Source organism: Heptranchias perlo, chromosome 6, assembly GCF_035084215.1.
Source record: "Heptranchias perlo isolate sHepPer1 chromosome 6, sHepPer1.hap1, whole genome shotgun sequence".
NCBI classification, from domain to species: domain Eukaryota; kingdom Metazoa; phylum Chordata; class Chondrichthyes; order Hexanchiformes; family Hexanchidae; genus Heptranchias; species Heptranchias perlo.
The window spans coordinates 84,672,773-84,690,701 of NC_090330.1; the positions used below are offsets into that span (position 1 = coordinate 84,672,773).

General features: G+C 40.1%; 1 protein-coding gene across 3 annotated transcripts in view; it reads left to right on the forward strand.

The window, feature by feature from the left end:
• Positions 1 to 17,929, forward strand: part of abcc4 (ATP binding cassette subfamily C member 4 (PEL blood group)) — a 376,726-nt gene that overhangs the window by 214,026 nt on the left and 144,771 nt on the right. For all 3 annotated transcript variants that reach the window (XM_067986483.1, XM_067986484.1, XM_067986485.1), the window contains one exon: positions 163 to 309. In XM_067986483.1, the coding sequence (XP_067842584.1) occupies positions 163 to 309 (147 nt within the window). The remainder of the gene's footprint in view (positions 1 to 162; positions 310 to 17,929) is intronic.

Below are 17,929 nucleotides of genomic sequence, written 5' to 3' on the forward strand. Positions count from 1 at the left end.
AATTCCACCTTGAGAACATGAAGTTGTAAAATTACTGCAGTACTGTAATTCATTTTCTTATTTGATGTATTCAGGCCAAATTGCTGCAATACCGTCATGTTAAATATTAATTTTAAAATCAGTAGATGAGCTGACCGAGCAATATATATGTTTTTCCCCCAGGTTTAACAGGAGCTGTGATACTGTTTGGAATTGCCAGAAGTTTGATGTTTTTCAAAGTATTGGTTAATGCATCGCAGAAGTTGCATAACAGAATGTTTACATCCATTGTAAGAGCTCCTGTTTTATTCTTTGACAGAAATCCCATTGGTAAGTGTGAAATTCTAGATATTTTTCTTTTGGAAAGAGAGAAAATATTGATGTAAGCTGAAAAGTAAATGGCCAGCATTCTAGTTCAGATATTTTAATGCAGTAGTGATTTAGAATTAAGTTTTTATAATGTCAGTGCAGGGATAAGAGAATTAACTCTGGAAAGCTATGCTTGTAGTTATGCTGAGCTACCACTGGGGGACAGTGTTCTCCGATAAGTGAATGTTGAGATGGGTTAAGTTTTATGTGTGCAGCTTCTTGTTTACATGTACATACTGCCATTCATTTGAATTACTTAGGAAGCATTACCTTCAGTTGGGATGACCTGGTTTATGACACTGACCAGTAACTAGTGTAAAAAAAATGTGATATTGAAGGTTGTCCTTTAAATAATTTTTTTTAAAGTGATGGGAAAATATTCCTCTAAATCACTGAAAGAAAAGGGGGAAACAAAAACTTGAACAGTAACTTTCCTAATCCCTGAGTTAGTGGTCTTTGAAGTGTTCACCTCTTTAGATGTGCTTTGACATATGGCTACACTCTGCCAGTATATCCAGAAATTAACTATATTGAGTCTTGTGCTGTAACCAGGTCTGTTAAATGACATTCATTTGGAGTGAAACTTAGTCATTTTGAAACCTCTTTTGAAATATATCACTCCTAGAAGTAAGCACAACTCCAATTATTTAAAAAGGTCTGCAATCTGACTTGTTCATTCATAAATCATAGTCCTAGCATTTCCCTGATGTTGATAGCTCTGGCTGTAAGCATGTGATTTATTTTAATCAAGATAAAATGCAGAAATAGTTTTAAAGGGAGAGCTACAATATTCAGCAGTATCAGTCATTTGTAACTAGAAGTTTTTTTTCTTCATTGTGTTAGTAAAACAACTTTGAGCGCTTCAAATAGATTTGTTAGATCCAAAGCAAAATATTGCGGAAGCTGGAAATCTGAAATAAAAACAGAAACTGCTGGAGAAAGAAACAGAGTTAACGTTTCAGGTCGAAGACCTTTCGTCAGAATGGAACATGTTAAAAGAGTTAAAGTTTGTTAGATTTTTTTAAAATTTAGAAATGTAAGGTTATGGGCCATGGTTTCTCATGCAGGGCAACTCCAAACTTGAAAAGAGTAAAAAGGATTTCAAGGTAACTCAAGCAATTAGGTGATGTCAAGCTTGGGTTTTAAAAGCTCGGGCCATCTAGTCGTTCAACTAGAGGGGAGGGATCTGAGCCTGAAGACAAAAGAAATACGAGATGAGGGGAAAGGTCAGACCAAGGTAAGGAATAAGGGTGACATAAATGGTCAGGGTACAAATACAGTAATAGAGCATGAGTATAAAATGACAGTTAAAAATAAAGAGGAACGGTGAATACAATCAAAATAAATTGCCTGTTCAACAATGTGCATCCGTAACGAAACAGGGGAACTGGAGGCAATAATTCGTAGTGAGGAACCAAATGTAATGGGATAACTGAAATATAGCTACATAAAGAACAGGACTGGCAGTTAAATATTGCAGGATATAAAGTATTTGGAAAGGATAGGGGAGGAAGAAGGGGGGTGTGGGGTAGCTGTACTAGTTAGAGATAACAATAGCAGTGGAAAAAAGGATCATAACTAACATTAAGATAGAAACAGAATCCATATGGATTGAACTAAAGGATGAGAAGGGATCGATCACGCTAATAGAGGTATTGTGCAGACCACCTAATAGTGGAGGATGAAATATATAAGCAAATCTATGAAATGAGTGAAAGATATAGAATAATAATCATGGGAGATTTCAACTACCCCCAAATAAACTGGCAAGAAGGGATAGGGAAAGGGAAAAAGAGAATGGAGTTTTTAGTGTGTTCAGGACTCCTTTCTTACCAAGTACGAAAAAAACCCAACAAGAGAGGAATCACTGCTGGATCTAGTAATCGGAAATGAATTTGAGCAGATAAGAGAAGTAAGCGTAGGGAAACATCTAGGCAATAGCGATCGTAACATAATACGGTTTAAAATAATGATTGACAAATAAGACAAAGACCAAAGTAATAGATTGGAAAAAAGCTAATTTTGAGGTGATGAGAATAGAACTAGGGAAGGTAAACTGGAAAAAGAAAATTGACAAAGAGATAGAACAATAGTGGGAAATACTTTAAAAGGTCATCAATAGAGTTCAGAAGAAACCTATTCACTAAAAAAAACAACCAACTAGCCAATAATGAAACACCATGAATAAATTGATCAGGATAAAATTGAAACTAAGAAAAAGGCATACATTAAGTACATAGACGATAAAAGAGAAGATGACAAAAGGGAATATGAAGACGTTGGGAAAGATGTCAAAAAAAAATTAGGAAAGCAAAGATGAATTATGAAATTAAATCATCAGGGAATATAAAAGGAAATAGTAAAGTATTCTACAGACACATAAATAACAAAAGAAAAATCAGGATAGAGCAAGGCCATTAAGGGATGCACACGATAAACTCACGGGTAATGACAGCGAAGTGGCAGAAATATTGAATTGTTACTTTGCTTCAGCATTTACCAGGGAGACTAACATGATAGGCAAGACATTAGAGGAAGAGATCAAAAAAGCTATAAAGACATTTAAGATAGAAAGGGGGAGAAAATTGATGAACTAATCAAACTTAGAGAGGATAAAATCCCTGGTCCGGATGGATTATATCCATGCATATTAACAGAAGTTAGGGAAGAGATAGCAGAGGCACTAATACATATACATAGAAATTCATTAGACAATTAGATAAATACTTGAAGGGAAAAAAATTACAAGGCTATGGGGAAAGTGCAGGGGATTGGGACTAATTGGATAGCTCTTTCAAAGAGCCAGCACAATCACGATGGGCCGAATGGCCTCCTGCTATGCTGTACCTACTGTGATACTATGGGAAGGGATTAGTGCCAGACGATTGGTGGACCCCTAATGTGATTCATATATTTAAAAAGGGAGATCGAACAAGTCCAGGGAACTATAGACCAGTTAGCTTAACATCGGTGGTAGGAAAGATAATGGGATCTTTACTCAAAGATGTAATAGAAAAAAATCTAGAAACTGAAAATAAAATAGAGTAGTCAGCATGGATTTCAAAAAGGAAGATCATGCTTGACCAATCTTATTGAATACTTTGAAGAAGTAACAGAAACAGTAGACAAGGGTAATGCAGTAAATGTAATATATTTGGATTTTCAAAAAGCCTGTGATAAGATATTGCATCGTAGATGCATGACTAAGGTCAGAGCATGTGGAATCGGGGCAAGTAGCAGAACGGATAGCAAGCTGGTTACAGCACAGAAAGCAGAGAGCAAGGGTTAAGGGTAATTACTCAGACTGGCAAAAGGTAGGAAGTGGTATTCCAGAAGGACCACTGTTCACCATTTACATAAACAATTTGGACTTGGGAATCAGAAGTGAAATTTCAAAATTTGCAGATGACGCCAAATTGGGGGGTGTAGTTGATACTGAGAAGAATGTGACAAAATACAAGATGACATTAATAAACTTGCAGAATGGATGTGTAATTGGCAAATGAATTTCAATTTTGATACGTGTGAGGTAGTGCATTTTGGTAGGACGAATACGGAGGCCACATACTCCTTGGCTAATAAGCATTTAAATGGGGTAGAGGAGCAGAGGGATCGGGGGGTACAGATACACAAATCACTAAAAGTAGCGACACAGCTTTAATAAGGCCATTTTTTAAGCAAACCAAGCACTGGGGTTCATTTCTAGAGGGATAGAATTGAAAAATAGAGAAGTTATGTTAAACATGTATAGAACCTTGGTTGGACCGTACTTGGAGAACTGTAAACAGTTCTGGTCTCCATATTATAAAAAGGATGTAGAGGCAGTGGAGAAGCTGCAAATAAGATTCACAAGAATGATACCAGAACTGAGAGGATATACTTATCAGGAAATGCTGAACAGGCTGGGGCTCTTTTCTGTAGAAAAGAGAAGGCTGAGGGGTGACCTGATAGAGATCTTTAAGATTATGAAAGGATTATATTGGAGAGGGTTGATGAGGGTAGTGCAGTTGATGTTATGTATATGGACTTTTAAAAGGCATTTGATAAAGTACCACATAATAGACTTGTTAGCAAAATTCAAGCCTATGGGATTAAAGGGATAGTGGTAGCGTGGATACAAAATTGGCTAAGGGACAGAAAGCAGAGAGAAGTGGTGAACTGTGGTTTTTCAGACTGGAGGGAAGTATACAGTGGTGTTCCCTAGGGGTCAGTATTAGGACCACTGCTCTTTTTGATCTATATTAATGACCTGGACTTGGGTATAGAGGGCATAATTTCAAAGTTTACATATGACATGAAACTCAAAAATGTAGTAAACAATGTGGAGGATAGTAACAGATTTCAGGAGGACAAAGACAGACTGGTGAAATGGGCAGACAATTGGCAGATGAAATTTAATGCAGAGAAGTGTGAAGTGATACATTTTGGTAAGAAGAATGAGAAGAGGCAATATAAATGAAATGGTGCAATTTTAAAGGGGGAACAGGAGAAAAGAGACCTGGGGGTGCACATACACAAATCTTTGAAAGTGGCAGGACAAGTTGAGAAGGCTGTTTAAAAAGCATATTGGATCCTGGGCTTTATTAATAGAGGCATAGAGTACAAAAGCAAGGAAGTTATGCTAAAGCTTTATAAGACAGTGGTCAGGCCTCAGCTGGAGTATTGTGTCCAATTCTGGGCACCACACTTTAGGAAGGATGTCAAGGCCTTAGAGAGGGTGCAGAAGAGATTGACTAGATTGGTACCAGGTATGAGGGACTTCAGTTATGTGGAGAGACTGGAAAAGCTGGAGTTGTTTTCCTTAGAACAGAGAGGTTAAGGAGAGATTTGATAGGTGTTCAAAATTATGAACTGTTTTGATAGAATAAATAAGGAGAAACTGTTTCCAGTGGCAGAAGGGTCGGTAACCAGAGGACACAGATTTAAGGTGATCGGCAAAAGAGCTAGAGGCTACATGAGGAAACATTTTTTTATGCAACGAGATGTAATGATTTGGAGTGCACTGCCTGAAAGGGTGGTGGAAGCAGATTCAGTAGTAACTTTCAAAAGGGAATTGGATAAATACTTGAAGGGAAATAATTTATAGGCTATGGAGAAAGTGCTGGGGAATGGGACTAATTAGATAGCTCTTTCAAAGAGCTGGTACAGGCATGATGGGCCGATTGGCCTCCTCCTGTGCCTACTATGATACTATGTGATAGGGTAGGAGAGAAAATGTTTCCATTTGTGCGGAGTCCAAACTAAATATAAGATAGTCACTAATAAATCCAGTAGAGAATTGAGGAAAAATGTCTTTACCTAAAGAGTGATTAGAATATGGAACTCGCTACCGCAAGGAGTAGCTGAGGCGACTAGCAAAGATGCATTTAAGGGGAAGCTAGATTAGCACATGAGGGAGAAAGGAATGGAATGATATGCTGATACGGTTAGATGAAGAGGGGTCGCAGGAGGCTCGTGTGCAGCATAAACGCCGGCATAGACCAGTTGGGTTGAATGGCCTGTTTCTGTGCTGTAGATTCTATAGACTCTATGTGACTGTATGTAAATAGGTAAGCCAAGATGGTCCTGATTAGCTAAGCCATCCAAATCAGGAAGGTCCTAGGTTCAATCCCCAGTCTGTGCTGAGTTAGCTGATTTCAACCAAAGCTACATTTGATCTTGGCTCCTCAGGTTAGGGAGGGGAAAATTGGCTAGTGTAAGTGATACTGATCACTATCCAGTGATCCCTGCTGGGAGTGTGGAGGTCAGCCAAAACAGGATCAGACTAACCTGAGATACCCCTCACTGTTGAATAGCTTGTTGACACTGTTTAGGATCATCCTTTAAGGATGACCACTTATGTGAGATACCAGAGGAAAGCAGGGTCCATAGACATGCCTCCAATAGGGAAGAAAAAACAATAAAATGGCAGTTTAAAAAAAAATTATAGAAAGATCGAAAGACTGGGGGAGGTGAGGAGATGCATAATTTTGAGGTCATGGGAACAAATTAGTTAGAATTAAATGTCATGATTTCAACACATTACACGTTTAGGGAGCAGGGAGTGCGTGTAAGATGGTATATTTGTAGTTTAGGAGGAACAAAAGAGGAAAGTTGAGAACAGTAGTACTGATAAGATATAGACAAGAAAGGTTGCCACAAAGACACAAGTTGGAATCTAGAAACGAGAGAGAAGGATTGCCTTTTGAACAAGCTTTTTGCTGTATCCTATTTAGCTATATCCTATTGGCAACAATTTTCAAGTCTTATAAAAATTTGACTTTAGAGTTTTGTTGAGGGGAAAGTAGATGTTAGGCATGGAAGAGAAAATTGAGCTTCTTGGAGTCAACTTTAGCAGCAGCGATGTGGCCAGGTAAGAATAAGCATGCTGATCAATGAAGGACTAAGGGTGAAGCCATCAAAGGTTAGAGGAGTTTGTTAGACTTGAGAAACGTAAAGCGGGGCAGGAACGATGCGCATGATCCCCAAGGTGGGCGGCACACCTGGAGAGTATGGGTACGTGGAGGCCCTGCCGATCTTCATGGCAGGGCCTCACTTATATTTAATGTCCCGCACCCAGCCAGATTCACTACCTGGCCGGCAGGCGGGATTGAGAATTTTGTGGCAGGAGGCTGCGGCCAGGGACCCGTGGAAACAGTCAGTGGGAGGAGTGGTTTGGAGACAATTGGGGATCGGAGGGCGGGGTTCCACCACGATCTGGGGGGGCGCAAGGACTCCTTACAGTGACTGGGGTGAACACTCCTGCTCCTCGTGGCCCACAAGGAGTTCTGACAGAAGTAATTTTTTAAAACTTACCTTGGGCTCCTTTGGCCAGTTGATGCCTTCCACCATGGTTCTGGTCCAGACAGTGTGGGACTTCCCCTGACCTTTTGTTAATGTCGCTCTGCTGATGATGTCATCGGGCCACGACTGTTGCATTTAAAGTAGGCACCCGCCTATCTGTAACGAGAGCCTCGGTCGACTTGAAAGTCGGCGAAGATGAAATGGTGCTGGGTGGGAACGGAGCGACCTCAAGCAGGTAAGCCAACTCAACTTAATCTGGGTGAGGGGGTAACAGCAAGGCCAAAGTCTTTGAAAGGAACAACATTTTCATTACCCTCTTGAAGTTCATGGAGGAGATGTAGACATAGTGCCAGAATATGCTGGAGCAGGCCATCTAACGGCATCTGCCATTAGTTAGACTTGCCCCTGCACCCTTCAGCTCAAGACATTTTTCCCCACAAAGTACAGGTACAGAAAGAGAAATAGAGAGAGGGAAAGAAAGATTGGATTAAGAGAGGAAAAAAAAAGAGACAGAAAGGAAAAGTAAGAAAAAAAAATGTACATTCCAAATTTGACATTTTTAAAATCTCCCCGAAAAGTTCAAAACATGAAGGAATGAGACTCCACACTTGTAATAGTTAATCTTCGGTGCCAGAGAGGTTGATTGGCAGTCATTAACATTCATCACGTCGTTAAAAGGGTACTTACGCTTAACTTTCTGTGGCAATTAATGGGCAAATACATCCATTTTCGTATTTGGATATGCAAATTTAACAGCACATCTGGTCCTTGCCTGAAGTTGCTGTACCATTAACTCTAATGTAACGGCGAGTGCCATTATTTTTACAGCAAATTCTGGCCCATATTGGGCTGGATGTTCCTTTGCAGCCCCATCTGAAATAGAGTAGAATAGTAGCAGAAAAGGGGGCAAAATTGAGCAATAAATCCATTCTGGCCCCGAACACACTTTCTCTCCCACTGCTCTCTCCACTGACCCAGGCCTTCCTCGACCTCTTGCTGGTGTGCCTCAGAGAAGGATGGTGTTAGGCCCAAGGTGGCAGAAATAAGGCTCCAGAATGCTTTTAATAGAGCGAAAGGGCCCAATAGAAACTTCCCCTCCCTCCATTTCCTCCCTGTGTCTTACCCTTGTAGGCCTCAGTCTCAACCGAGTCCTTTATATAAAAATAAAAATCCTTGGAATCCTCTTCGGGGCTCTTTCGTCCCCTTTAAATGGTCGGCTGCCTCTTGGGGTGCTGCAGCGCTGGTCCCACTACAGTACTGTTGGGATTTTGCACTTTGGCAGCAGAGGGCTCTCTCTTGGTGGCAGGGATCCTGCTGGGAGCCTGCCCTGCATATACTGACCTGACCTAGGAAAATGGGTGGGGTTGGGACAGCGGGCAGAAGTACTGTCCCATCACCATGTGAAGAGGACAATCCAGGCCAGTCATTCAGCCTCTGCACTGCTGCGCACATCGAGGATATACAGTCTGAAGGAAGTTAATAATTGTAGCATAGGATTATCAGAAAAGTTTATATAGTTGGATGATTGAGTGGAGTTCATTGATCCGAAGAGGAAACAGTGAGGGAGAGAGAGGAATGAACCTGGAGATCGCCTGAAGAGAATGAGCCATCAACTAGAGCACAGGTTGAACAATCCAAGAGAAAAATAGACTGCCATGAACTCTGCTTCTTGACCTTTATTTAAGCTGAAACACTTAACGTTTGCACAACTGACATACCTGTTTGAAAAGCAGTGTCGATGGGTGTTACTTAATGTGGTGTAAGGAATGAGCAAACTTTTATCAAACCGTGGTTATTCCTTAAACCACAGTAAGTAACACCCACCTTGGAGCTGGTTCAAAGGCGAAGCTTGGAATGGAAAAAAAGTATTGAGAAAGACATACTAGGTCCTTCTGTCTGAATTGCAAAGAAATATATTTGAATAGAAATTTTGAAATTGCCTTCCTTTTCCTCCCCCACCCCCTCAAAAAATGTTTGGAAAACTAAGACAGTCAATTGGAATTTGGACAGTCCCAGATCGCTCATCAACTTATCTTTTTATTTTATAGCAAATAACAAATGCTTAAGAGTGTGTTTACAAGGCTGTAAAACACTTAACAAGTTTAGACGATTATATAAACTGAAAGAGCTTGCTTGAGTGATTTATGCAGTGCAGTCTGTTGGGAGGGTAACAGGAGAACATGAATTAAAGGATGTCTTATCCTGCTTGTCAGTGTTGGTTTTCATCTACATAACACCAATGATGTGTTTGATTCAGACCATTTACATATTCCCCTTCTATGAACCTTCAGAAAGTGAGTTTGTTTTTCCACTAATGAAGTGCCTTCACGGCTCACAATGCCACCTCTGTATAATATTTGCACTTGATACCGACAATTTCTAGAAAGAATCCTGCTGACATCTACCAAGCATTCTGCAACAAATCTCTCCATTTGATTTTTAAGTTATTTAGACTCCTGCCACATCCTATTCGTGTACAAGCACTGTGGAACACCACATAACAGCTCCCCTTGGTTTGACATTACCCACTTCACAGCTATTCTCTCTTTCCAATTGTTGGACCATTTTCTTAACCAGTTTCATGTTGCATCCTAAATTCATAGGTTTCTTAGTTTCACGTAAAAGGCTTCTAATTAAACGGCCTCCTAAGCAGCCAATTTACCCATGGTGGATGATATCTTGTGTGTCAATAATAGAGTGAACTCTCTTCCTTATATTTGCAATGTTTGGGGCGTTGTTTCTTGGATATTTTAAATTGTTTTAAAATTTATTAATCAGTGTGACTCAACAATGGTGTAATTTGGCCCAATAAATGCAGGGTGTTGGAGTGCAATAATTGTTTACTATAGTGCCTGGTGTGGTTTGGCTTGTTTGATTGTTGACTTTTTAAACAAACATAGTTTCCATTGTCGTTTTTACAGTTGTAGGCAGACTTTATCTGTTATCAGGGTGTGATGCTATAGAATAGTTTTAAGGGAGGTGTACTTGAACTGTAAATAATGTCAAAGGCTCTATATATTATAATGCTATTACAGTTACTGTTATCTGGTTGCTGTTGTGTTGCTATCAGTAACCGTGATAAAACAAACTGCAGTTAGGGAATATATTTTGATATTTATGCTGACTGCTGTTGAATACCACTTTGACATGTCACTTATCAGCATAGATCTTCCTAGGTACATTTTAATATAATAGTCTTAATAGTTCTGGGTTAAAATGACAAAGATGCATTAGCTTGTGATTCAGAACTTTAACAATTGAAAATAAAATATAATATTCATGAAGCTTTCAAAGCGTGTGTCATAGTTAAGAGTTATTTATTGTTGAATATTACAACAAAGCCAGTTTAGTTATTGTTTAAAGAAAAGTTAGTAGATGAAGGAAGTGTGTGATCGTTGAAAATCAATTTGCGATTTAGAGATGAAAATTTCTTTACATCATTCGCATTTGACAAAAGCTGTTCTCTATGCTGAAGATTTGGTGTATTTTTATTAGCAATAGTTTGGTCCTTTGTAGAGAAGGTTTTAAAAAAATTATATTTCAAAAAGATGTCCACATATTGATTTTTTTGAACACTTTGTTAATACATATGATGGATACTGTATCTAGGGGAATCCAAGTAATATTTTACATTTCCATTTTTTTTAAAAGGTAGGTGTATTGCAAAACTACAGCATATTTCACTATCCTCGTTGCTAGATAAACTGTTCATTTTGGCAGTTTAAATTCTGTCCCTACTCTGTTCTTCTCCATCCAATTTGTACTATCCGCTGTAAGAAGTGTTGAAAGGTTCAGCCCAATGACAATCCTGCAGTAGTCATTAGGCTTGCTTTTTGGTTGATCTGTTAGGGGAGATGTACTTGACTAACAGGAAAAAAAACTTTCAAAGTCATTTTTCCTCCATCCTTCCCTCCAATGACTTGGCTGAGACTGTGATTCACACCTTAGAAGAATGTTGTTTGTTGTGAATGTTATTCAATTTCTGGCCCTTAGATTGGGTTCCATTGTGCTGCTGGTTAAAATAGAATTGTGTTAATATGTTAGAAAAGTTTAGAAATGATTTGTGTGGATAAGAGGAGGAAGTTACAAAGGAACGTAGACAGACTAAGTGAGTGGGCAAAGCTATGGCAGATGCATTGTTGGGAAGTGTACGGTCATCCACTTGGGATCTGAGAAAGACAAATCAGAATATTTTCTTAATGGTGAGAAACTAGGAGCTGTGGAGGAACTAAATCACTAAAAGTTAGTGCACAGGTGTAAAAAGTAATCAAAAAGGCTAATGGAATGTTGGCCTTTATCTCGGGGGTGGGGGGGGGGGTTAGGGCCCCAAGTATCTATCCTTGGCCCCCTCCTACTTCTCATCGGCATGCTGCTTCTCTGCCACATTAGCTGAAAACGTAACGTCAGATTCCACATGTACGCTGACAACACCCAGCTCTACCTCATCACCATCTCTGTCGACCCCTCCACTGCATCTGATTTGTCACGCTGCTTGTCTGACATCCAGTATTGGATGAGCAGTAATTTCCTCCCAATTAAATATTGGTAGGACTGAAACCGTTGTTTTCGGCCCCAGCCACAAACTCCGTTCCCTAGAACGATTCCATCTCCCTTCCTGGCCACTGCCTGAGGCTGAACCAGACTGTTTGTAACCTTGGCGCTCTGTTTGACCCTGAGCTGAACTTCTGACCTCCATCACCAAGGCCGCCCACTTCCACCTCCGTAATGTCACCCGTCTCTGCCCATTTGCTGCTGAAACCCTCATTCATACTTTTGTTACCTCCTGACTCGACCAAACCAATGCTCTCCTGGACGATCTCCCATCTTCCACCCTTCATAAGCTTCAACTCATCCAAAACTCTGCTGCCCGTATCATCACTCGCACCAAGTCCATTCCACCCGTCACCCCTGTTCTTGCTGACATTAGGACAGGCTCTCAATCCAGCAACACCTCGAATTTAAAATTCTCATCCTTGTGTTCAAACCCCTCCGTGGCCTCACCCCTCCCTATCTCTGTAACCTTCTCCAGCCCTACAACCCTCTGAGAACTCTGCGTTCCTCAAGTTCTGGCCTCTTGTGCATCCCCAGTTTCCTTCACCCCAGCACTGGCAGCCATGCCTTCAGCAGCCTAGGCCCTAAGCTCTGGAATTCCCTCCCTAAATCTCTTCACATCTCCACCTCTCTCCTCCTTTAAGACGCTCCTTAAAACCTACCTCTTTGACCAAGCTATTGGTCACCTGTCCTTATGTCTGCTTATGTTGTCTGATAACGTTTCTCTGAAGCGTCTTTGGATGCTTTACTAGTTGGTGTTGTTGGGGGTTGGAATTGAAAAGTGAGGAAGTGATGCTTCAGTTGTGCATAGCCTTGATCAGACTCCGTCTGGAGTACTGTGTTCAGCTTTGGGCACTGAACCTCAGGAAAGATATATTGACCTTGGAAGGGGTACAACTAGATTCACCAGAATGATGCCAGGGCTTAAAAGGGCATGTTATATAAACTTGGCTTGTATTCTTTTGAGTTTAGAAGATTGAGGGGTAATCTAACTGAGCTATTTAAAATGATTAAGGGATTCGATAGGGCAGATAGAGAGAAACTTTCCTCTGCTGGGGGAATCTAGAACAGGAGGGTTTAATCTTAAAATTAGAGCTAGGCTATTTAGGAGTGAAATCAGGAAGCACTTTTTCACACAACTGGTAGTGGAAATCTGTTACTCGCTCCCCCAAAAAGCCTGTGGATTCTGGGTCAATTGAAATTTTCAAGACTGAGATCAATAGATTTTTGTTAGATAAGAGTGGGAAAGGATATGGAGTTGAGGTGCGCATCAGCCATGATCTAATTGAATGGCGGAACAGGCTTGAGAGGGTGAATGGCCTACTCGTGTTCCTATGTTCCTAGTGGCTTACCATAACTGATTTATTAACAGTATTATTTACTGACGCTATCAGAATGTGCCAAATGTGAGGGCTACAGAAATATTTGTTGTGGCTGTATGCCCTAATAATCTGATAAATACAGAACAATGGACTTTGCTGCAATGCTTTCTTTAGGGCAATGAATGTTATTTTGGCATGAGTGAACAACAAATTCATCCAGAAAACCCCCTGAAGGCAGCCATCAAATTACGATGTGCATTATTATGCTTCTTTTGGCATATAGTAACAAATTAAAATATTATTTCACAAACACGCACAGTTAGCTGCTAAGGGCATAACTGGGATAATTTCCCAATTAAATAAGGAGTAATCAGATTGAAACAGGTGTGGTAGAGTCATTATGTGCATAATTGTATTATCAATTTTTAGCCAACTAAGGCCAAAGTGCAGGTGAACACCTGTAAACCAGACGTCAGTGTCATAACACCTCAATGTTTTCTTTTACACATTTAATCTAATTGAAAGTGGTTCCCATGAAACAATTATTAATTGTTGTAGACTGCAGATGTTTTCATTGCACAACAAAAGCATATGAATACATTCACTGTAGTTAGGAAACCATTGTAGAAATAAAGCAAAGTAATGAATCATTATTTAAATTAGATAGAGCAAAGTGTTTATCCACCAAATAGTGTCAACTGTGTACAGGGCACTTCAATTTGCAGCTTTTATGAGACGATGAGTGATTGCTTTTAAATTGATGTTTGATTATGTTTAATAGAATTTGATGAATATGCTCTGATTAGCTGGTATTAGTGTACAAAGCCTTTTCAGCACCTGATACTGAGCACATACAACTCCTTAAAGTTCTTATTATTTTGACTATTGTGTGCTTTAACTGCAGGATTACTGGGGTAAATAGAAAGGAATTGATTGTAAGATTTGCGAAGAGTACTGCAGCTTCTTTAAACAAGTGTTAACAATGTTCTGAAGTGGTTGTAAAGAGTACATTTAATAAAGGATCTTGATAACTTGCTTTACCCCACTTTCACACTTTTAAAGCCTCACACGCTCGAGAATGTATATGGGCACCATTATCCTCTCCATTTTCCTCTCTCCTAATTTCTAATTTTGGAGACTTCTGGCATGGAAATGTTGATTCCCTGACCTGCACCGATTTTTCTCCTGTCCCTTGATGTCATTTTTCTTAAGGAGCCTCCACTGGTCCCCGCTCTTCCGTCATGGGCCTCCCCTCTTTTACCAACCGTGGCCTTGTTTTGCTCCCTTCTCAGTACTCCAATTGTTGATTTAAACCTTTTGCAGTGTTTTTGGAGGCACCATGTATGTGCTTTTCAGTTCTCCGTGCATGTATGATTTTTGCTGGATCCCAATTAGCTGAGTACCCCTTGGGGTTGGTTTTTGTCCTGAACGACACGATCAGCACTTCGTGATATGCTGCAAGGTGCAGGAGGTGAGAAGACTGTTTGGTACACAGAACAAAAAAAACAACCAGCGCAACCGAAGAAAGAAAGTGCAGCACAAGGTAGAGAATCAAAACAGTTAATAGAAGCCAGAAAGGGAGCAAAGTCAAAAATGTAAAAATAATTATTGGGAGGAAAACTAATGAAAGGAGAGAAGAGAATCAAGAAATACAGAGAATAAGAGCCAAAAATCAGGAAAGTAGGAAACAAAGTGTTGGGGCGGGTGGGGGGGGACTGTTAAGGAGAGTAAGAGTGGCGAGTAGTAGACTGGGAAGAGAAATAGAAGGCTGAAGTTATATTGCCACTTTCACATTGATGTGAAGTGTTGTCATGTGCATATTGACATGAAAGTACAACTCTTAAGTAAGGTCCCAATCTGATTCTGAAATACTAAAGCCAAGAGGTGAGAAACCCATTCCAGATGTCTATTTCTCACTGCTTAAGTTTGGCAGCAGATGGAGTGTAGCTCCAGTCTATGACTACATCATAAGTATCTGTCCATTTGCTTTTTTGAACGTCTATTCTTTTTTGTCATTGGTTACATATATATTCTTCTTCAGTGATGAGGACTCCTGGGACCATTTAAGTCAGGATTGCAGTGGGGTGCCATTTCAGAATTGGAACAAGAGTTTTGGAAGATTAGGCATGGGCCATGGTAAAGATCAGAAACTGAGCTTGAGGGCCCAAACTACCCATAAACAATGCCACAAGAGATCCATTAGTGCATATATTATACATTTATTTTCTTTCCAAATAGTGGCTAGTAGCTTGCCTAAATATCAGTGATCTTTGAAAGCCAGACCCTGGTTCTGACAAAAGGTCTTCGACCTGAAACGTTAACTCTGTTTCTTTCTCCACAGACGCTGCTTGACTTGCATTTTCTGTTTTTATTCCTGGTTTTAGTGGCCAGCAATGAGATTATTTGCTGTGTAGAATTCAACTTGAGGGGAAGGAGAAGAACCCTTTGTGGTTTTGTTTCTTAATCTTCAAAATTTGAGCCAGAAAATAAAATCTATAAATTAGTATCAGTTGACACGTATGAGCAGCTCATGGGCTATTAATTATGGCTGCAGCTCAAAAACATTTGTCATGGTTAAAAAAAACTCTACTATATGGGCAAAAGTACAAAAATGTTACTAACAGCATGATAATGGTCCAGATAAAAGTCTTAGACATTTACTGAATTAAATCATTCATGTCAACATGCCTGTAAAAAATTTAATTAAGAAGCAACTGGCACATCTAGTAGATAAGGTAATGTTTCTTATTTCTTCTCTTAAAGGAGGTGTGTATATATATATTTTGTTTTTTTTTAATATATAATACATATATATAAAATAAATAATGTACCATCCTTAGGTGGTACATTTTTTGGCATCTTTGTGTGATTGATATTTGTTGCTTTGAAGTAATTGGGTGATTAGTTCATTAACCTAGCTAATCCTGCCTTTACTCCCTTCCACTCTGTTCAGCTCAGGTTCGGCTGCAGATACAGTAGTAAGTTAAAATAAAAGCAAAATACTGTGGATGCTGGGAATCTGAAATTAAAACAGAAAATGCTGGAAAACACTCAGCAGATCAGGCAGCATCTGTGGAGAGAGAAACAGAGTTAATGTTTCAGGTCGATGACCTTTCATCAGAACTGGAAGGGATTAACAGTTTTTAAGCAAGTACAGAGCCAGGGATAAGGGGGAGGGAAAGGAAGAACAAATGGAAAAGTCTGTGTTGGGGTGGAGGGCAGGAGTGATTAAATGACAAATGGGATGATGGTGCAAGGCAAATGTGGACAAGTAAAGAATCAAAAGATGGGTCCAGAGGAGGGCACCAGCCCACACCTCCCCCACTCCCAGTGGCTCTGGTGCAGCTGTCCTCCATTCCCAACACCTGCTGTCTGAGAAAATGGTGATTAAGATCTAAAGTTGTTAAACTCAGTGTTAAGGCCGGATGGCTTTAAAGTGCCTGCTAGAAAAATGAAGCAAGTTATGAGATACGGATCTAAAGAAAAATCACAAATGCAAGAATTGTGAAAAAGGTCAGTCAACATTTTGAAAGAGAAAGCTAGGTTCACATTTCAGGTGTGATCCTTCATCAGAAGTAACCAAGTGGTGTGCAGTTATGACTCTTTGTTCCTCTTGAGGAGTCCTGTAATATGAAACTGGGGAACTTCCCCAATATGCAGCGAATTTAACCAGTGAGTAATTGAGCCATACAAACCAGGAAGGTCCCTGGTTCTACTGCTACCCCAGTCAAAGATTAAATGTAGACTGATGCACTCCAGCAGGAGATAGTAGTCCACGCCCGGGACTTGGCAGCTAGATGCATGGCTTTCAGAGTATTGTTCTGTCAACTGGCATTTAGCGTCACTCCCAAGGTAACTGCAAAAGCAGCTATTGCATGTACTATTTGGAAAGGTATTTTTGGGGGCAGACAGAAGAATTGCTGGAATCCTTTAAGAAAAGCCAACAAAACATGCATGTATGACAATGATGGATATGAAAAGTGGAATCCCATTGAAGAGCTCCTTCATTCAATTAGCAGGTTAAGGCAATACCCAGCTCAGCCATTATCTTTTTCTGATACTGCTGAGTTTTCAGGTAGCATCCCCTAGTAGATGCTAGCAGAGGCCTATTCTATTCTATCTTCATACAGAGCAATTTAACAAATCACGAAAAGTTATTAGTTTCTTACGGATCAAAGACCAAGGCAAAACTGCAACAAAACCCTGGACAACCAAATTGATGTTTAAGTGCATTGTACATTGCTACCAACTTAGAAGGGAGAAGCTTGGGTGGGGCGGGGGGGGGGGGGAAGTTGAGAGTCATTCCGCCTATTCTACAGCTGCTTCCTAGGCTCCTATCAATTCGTTTCTAGTCAATAGCATATTCATGGCTGCCACACTGCGTAATCCTCACACATGTGCTAAACATTGCTGCTAGATTTAACTGCAGCACACAACACCTTTGTCCAATCAATTCTGGCAGCTGGTGTTACAGTTTTTACACATGGACCTCTCCGCTCCAGCTTTGATATGCTCCTAGCATGTGAAGGATGCTGAATGTAGAAGAAAGAAATATTATCTTGCAGCAACATCTTCATTCCTTGATATGCATCCTCCATACCATTATCCCACCCATATAGTTATAGTTAGTATAGTTTTGGAGATGTGGGGTTAATGTTAAGTGGTTAGTTACAGTTTAGCTTCAGGTCAAATAAATGGTTGGTGTTGGGTCTTGATCGGATATTGGAGGAGGACAGACTTGCAGCACCGCCTACCAGTGTTATAAAGACAATTTCATGTACATGCTTAGGTAGTGGGGTAAGTATGTGCAGTCAGCCTAAGCTGTACTCTTACAATTCTGGAGGACATATGTCATTCAAAGAATGAGGAAGACGCACCGAGGTTTTCTATCTTTCTTAATCATTGAGCTGACTTATCTTCAGATT